The following is a 6,000-nucleotide window of genomic DNA, read 5'->3' as shown; positions in this document are numbered from 1 at the left end:
CCTCCACCAGAAGTTGCTAATAATTTGCAATTATGGCTATTTTTATCCTACAATAATACGACTTGCCTATAAGTACAGTAAATTTATACATCAATTACACTTCATTCCGAGTTTATTGCACACACCTTTCAACGGCATACGACATGAGCCCCTGCCGGATTGCTTGGTTACTTCAGCATTACCTTCCAGTTATTGTATACTCGAAATTATTTTAGTTGCTGTTAGCCGTAGGTTGTCATAGCCAGTGGAAAAAGCCGCCGTTTTGGACGCGTACATTGTGACTCTATACGTGCCACTACGTCTCATCAGAGTCGGATGAAAAGCTTTATGTAGCCTACGTATAATTCGATTATATGAATATATTTTTAGCGATTAGCATAACAGATAAAACTAAACTTACATTAATTCTAAAATTTTCTAAATACCTTTGTGGCCCACCTCAAATGCTCCTGTGGCCCACCAGTGGGCCATGGCCCACCCTTTGAGAACCCCTGGCTTACAACCTCATGTCAAGCGCGATAGCTATTTCGTTTTCGATGGCGGCTAACAGCTGATCATTTGATCAGCCTATATACCTCAGTAAATTCTACGCAAAATTCGGTGTTGGTCTGTTCGTATTAATTTTGACAGTGTACCATACCGAAAAGGGTCATGAGGCTACTTCTCGATGATGTCATGTAACAGTGTACTAAGTTTACGGCTTTCTTCCACGTATTTATTCGGTAATATATTTTCCAAAGGCGATTTCGCAGACCGAATTTCCGAGACCGAATTTCCGAGGCTGCTATCCATAGTTCTTCAGAATGATGTTTTGGATTCAATATGACAGGCCCAGTCTATGAGATAACAATTGCGTATGTGTCCGAACTCGTTGACCTTTCCAGTTGGGTTTACGCAATCTCTCGAGTTCTAGTCATTTCCATTTCTACAGATAATTAGTCAGGTCAAGTGCGAACATGCACCGAGTTGAATCTTCGTTCCGAACGCCGTTTACGCAGTTACCACACTTCAAGTCACAGCTCACCGGCAAACCTCTCGCGCCACATACGTTAAAATCACTATTGTCGGGAAATTCATGTTACCGTACCATCATCAAGTTACTTGTTTACGTTGGAAAACGCCATTGTGACGTCATCTTAATAAAAAGTCGCTTGCAGCCCCAGCCCCACCACCCGATATTCTCACGAGCCGCCACTTGTTTATCTAACCATTCAATCGGCCAATCATCGTAATTTTGCCAAATCCATTGTTCGCAAGTAAAAGTGTTGATAGAATAGAACCCTGCGGTTCGTGATATACCATATTTATTATTATGTATTAGTATTCAAGTGAAAAACAAGGGAATTAATTTCGAGGTAACATTCTGGTAGCATTTGACTGATCCGGCCCGCGAGTGCTCTGGAGGTTTGAATCCGGCCCGCGACGCAAGTTGAGTTTGACACCTCTGCTGTAAAGTGATGAAATTGCAGTTCAAGAGCACACTTCATTTGTACATGGAAATGCAGTACTAGTAGGGGGTGTTCGGACATCGAGTCTGGGGTATGTGCGGTAGGGCTGTTCAAAAATAACTTTTTTTTCCTGATTCCAGCCATTCACTGATTAAATTGTCAGGTTGCCACAACAAAGGCTGCACACCAAATTTGGTTCAATTCGAACATGTCTAAGCGTCCGCAGAGCCAATTAAAATTTTTAATTTACTACGTAAAATTTAAAAAAAAAAATTCAAATTTTTCTCTCAACCCCATGAAATTGTTGAGCGGTCTTCAGAGACGATGCAAAAAAAATTTGACTCAATTCGGACTAGTAGAAGTGGAGTTATTGGAGTTTTTCGTTGATAATTCTCGGATTATCCACCAATCAAGGATAATTGGAGAATTATCAACGAAAAACTCCAATAACTCCACTTCTACTAGTCCGAATTGAGTCAAATTTTTTTTGCGTCGTCTCTGAAGACAGCTCAACAATTTCATGGGGTTGACAGAAAAATTTGTAAATTTTTTTTATTTCAATTTTCCTGTATAAATTTAAAATTTTAATTTGATCCGCGGAGCCCTATACTTGTTAGAATTGAACCAAATTTGGTGTGCAGCATTTTTTAAGGTAACCTGACAATTTAATCACTGAATGGCTGGAATCCGAAAAAAAAAGTTATTTTTGAACAGCCCTAATGTGCGGACTGTGTTGCCATTCGGACATCGTATCTGGGGTGAGTTCGGACTGTTTTGCCCCTCGGACATCGTGGCTGGGGTGTGTTCGGACATGATGTCTTGGGTGCGTTCGGACAGTTTTGCAACTCGGACATCGTGCCCAAGGTGTGTTCGGACATCATGTCTGGGGTGTTAGGACTATGTTGTCACTCGGACATCGTGTCTGGGATATGTTTGTGCTGCGACAGACATGCCTCAGAGAGAGAGATATATTCTTTTTCGCCTGCACCATCGAGATGCTTTGACGACGGAGTTATACGCGATACGGCCGTGAGGTCATCTAGTCAGCACCCGTTTTTTTCTCCTCCATGCTATCCGTGATTGCTGAGCGCCTAGCAGGATAGCTGCGGATACCAATTTTCGAGTCTTTGGTATGACCCGGCCGGGGATCGAACCCACGACCTACCAATCGAGAAGCCGGACGCATAACCATTACACTATCTCGCTTTGCGCTGTGACGATGCTGTGGGTTGATCGCGAGTTCACAGAAATATCTCTTCCACGAATGTGTGTGGCTTTGTACTACATGTTTCGTATGCTGCGATACGACATAAAGAAAACTTGTGCATAAAAAAGTTCAAGATTGTGGTCTTCTCCTCGTTGACACACTGACATGATACCATCGCAGGAAATGAAAATTGAGGGCAATTTTTTCCTAGGAAATATACAGAGACGGTCATAGTAGTCTGAATGGGTACTCAAGTAGAAGTAACGCCATATAGTTCTACTCAATTACAAGTAGAAGTCATGATATCCAAGACATGTCAAAACTAATTCCAGTGGAACCAACGAATTAATGTAAGGAAAATACTCAATTAAGTATTTGATTTGGTTGAGGGATAATATTCTTTTACCACATAATAATCGGAGGTGGCTTCGTTAGAAATTGCAAGAACCATCTTCAGGACAAATGCAAAATGAACAATGACACTATACATGGGTGCAATCGTCGGAAATATATTCAGTTACCGTGATAAAGGGGCTGTTTCGCCAAGTTATGATAATATCACTCACAAAAATGCTACAAACATATCTTGAAACTACTTTATAGTTGACAAAATCCGAATATTAAAAAGTATGGTAAGTAGTTTGCCTAAAAAACTGTATAATAGAAGTGGGAGTGCTCTAAATGCATAATCACTCGAGTAGCTAACGAAAAGTCGACAAAAAAACGACTTGACTACTACGAAAAAGTAGAAGAACCGTGTTAGTGACCACCTTTGAAAATAAGTGCATATGTGATGGTAAATAAATATCTAGAAAGATCACGGAGACGGTGCTACAGTATTTGCAATCAGTTGTATATAAGGATGATGCTTTGGTTCTCCAGTCTTCATACGTCAGTATTATTGACTCCGCGATGCATCTTTTTAACGTAGGAGCTCAGCGTTGCCAGATCTTCGTCACTGGCGATCTGAAATGGTAGCAGAGCTAGTTAGGAACTGGCAAAGTCTTTTTGATTTTGGGCGATAAGACGTCATTTCGCAAGTGAAGGCGCAATTCATTTGTGACATCGCAAAATTTTTGTACTGCACCTAAGGCGAAGACTGTTGGAGAACATATAAATCAGGGATGAGCAACATACGGCCCGGAGACATTACATGTATCCGGTCTTAGTTGATAATAAGGCCCGTGGCCAGGGTTCACATGCATTCGCGAGGAAACAGTTGCGACCATGAACATGAACAAGAGAAAGCAGCGCTCCAATCTAACTGATGTTCACCTGCAGTCTTTACTAAGGGTTTCTTCGTCCGACATGCAGCCAGAGCTCAAAGAATTTGTGGACAAAATTGATCGACCACAGATGTCTCATTGACTCCAACAGTTATTAAAGTACATGATGTTACTACTGTTTTTGGTCTCTATGTTTTAAACTTGAAGTTTACATGAAGTACGATATATTCCTTGTATGCTTGATTTTGTCATTTTGCCCGCTCCTGATATAAACTGATAGTCGTGTGAAACGGCCTCGGCATGCAAAGTAATAATAGTAACTGGTTTGGAAGCTATGAAATATTGCGGGACACCGCGGAGTTACCAACTCGAGCTTGGAGCAAATCGGGATGTGTAAACAGAGGCGGTCAAGCTAGTCAGAGTTGTTACTCGAGTAGAAGTAGAAGTAACGCCATCAATTTCTACTTGATCACAAGTAGCGGTTCGCAAGACATGTCAAAACTAATTTGTGCGGAATTAAAATATGACAGGTCCGAAAAGTACTCAAGTAAGTAGTTTCGAAAAGCTTTGTTCAAGGGGTCGTATGCTTTTAGCAGATAATCGGAGGTGGCTAGTTTTGAAAGTGCAAGATGCAACGAATGCAAAAGTACCGGCGACACTACAAATAGGCACAATGTTTGAAAACATATTCAGTCACGGTGATACAGGAGCTTTTTCACGCACAAAAGTGATGCAAACTCATTCCAAAACTACTTTCTACTCCAAGTAAGAATGTGAGTTGACAAAACGACTGTTCAAGTAGAAGTGGAAATAATCTATAAGCATACCCACTTGAGTAAGTACTGCAAGTAGGGAAAAAACACACTCTGGGTATGAGCCATCCTTGACTCTAAGAGAGGCAGTGCTTTGGAAAAGCTATGTACATAGATCCTACCTTTTTCCTGGCTCTGATAACTAGCGATCTATCCTTGCCATCGGCACCGTATGGTTGAGAATAGCCTCGTTGTTTTTTCTTTCTTTTAGGCGGCGATACCGTCTGCTCGATGACCTGTAGATCGAAATTGCATTACTTCGGACTTCATTGAGTCAAGTGTCAACGGAAATTGAAGCCGGACAAAGATTCCATACATTCTCGAGCAATGAGTGAACGAGAGAAAGAGAGAGAGATCCAGTCAGATAGACAGATAGATCATTTATTAGATTCGTCTCACCGGGAAAACTTGAAAATTTCAAATAATCGGTATGGACAGAAAAGGGACGATACAACCAGACGGTCATCTAGTCTATCTCTTCCCCTGAGTCAGGTTTCAACATTAAGCGTACCGTATCAAAATATTCGTAGCACGATTCTGGGGCGACAAACAAAGCTGGCTTAGCAGTTATGAACTTTGTCGCCCAACTAAATTGAGTTGTTCGAGAAAGACCACGGATTACATTTATATGTGCTGCACGATAGTATTACGGAAAGGTATTCAACAAAGCAGTACTATTCGATTGATTTACAAGGACCATTAAAGTTCATTTCTTGGTAAATATGCTGAAAAGTCGTGATTCATGAACTACAATTACATGGACGTGGACTGAATGCACCAGTTTTTTTCCCAACTAGAGTCTGTTCGTAACTATCCGAAATTTACACGGGTTAGCTATTTCAAATTACTGCCACTAATTAGAAGTTCCGGTTGAAACATGCCACATTTTAATATCAGCAGAAAATGTTGGTTTATTGGCAAACTATGTGCTTTTAACGATGTCAGTTCTGGCTGTATTAAAGACAGCGTTTGATGGCAAATTTTACTTTCCACTTTGCGTTTCAGTTTCTGAATCAAGTCGACAAAATAAATCGGACTTACAAGAACAATCTTTGCCCACTGTCTCTGCCATTCCTTTTTGGTTTGGGCGATTCGGTTGAAAGTGTTCCCCATCATGGCGATTAACATGTTCAAGAGCAGCACGGACCCGAAAACGATGTAGAAGAAGAAGAGAATCTGAAAATTATTTCTTATTGTTAGAAAGCGGTCGAAAAGACACCGTTTGGACTCATGATAGTTACCGGTAGAGGTGGTTCAATATTCATTGCTGGCACAGAAGTAGAATTAGACAGAACATTGTAAATTTG

At 40.9% G+C, this 6,000-nt stretch overlaps 1 protein-coding gene across 2 annotated transcripts in view; it reads right to left on the bottom strand.

The window, feature by feature from the left end:
* Nucleotides 1-3,148: 3,148 nt before the first annotated feature.
* The window catches only part of LOC145457575 (transient receptor potential cation channel subfamily V member 6-like), a 343,103-nt gene continuing 340,251 nt past the window's right edge, over nt 3,149-6,000 (bottom strand). For both annotated transcript variants that reach the window (XM_080335807.1, XM_080335799.1), the window contains 3 exons: nt 5,735-5,869; nt 4,816-4,929; nt 3,149-3,621 (listed from right to left, as the gene is read on the bottom strand). In XM_080335807.1, the coding sequence (XP_080191933.1) occupies nt 3,541-3,621; nt 4,816-4,929; nt 5,735-5,869 (330 nt within the window). In that variant the 3' untranslated portion in view covers nt 3,149-3,540. The remainder of the gene's footprint in view (nt 3,622-4,815; nt 4,930-5,734; nt 5,870-6,000) is intronic.

The sequence above is a fragment of the Botryllus schlosseri genome, chromosome 2, assembly GCF_051294905.1.
Source record: "Botryllus schlosseri isolate E-star chromosome 2, Bs_hap1, whole genome shotgun sequence".
NCBI classification, from domain to species: domain Eukaryota; kingdom Metazoa; phylum Chordata; class Ascidiacea; order Stolidobranchia; family Styelidae; genus Botryllus; species Botryllus schlosseri.
Note: the sequence above shows the minus strand (reverse complement) of the source record. Positions and strands in the feature narration are given on the sequence as shown.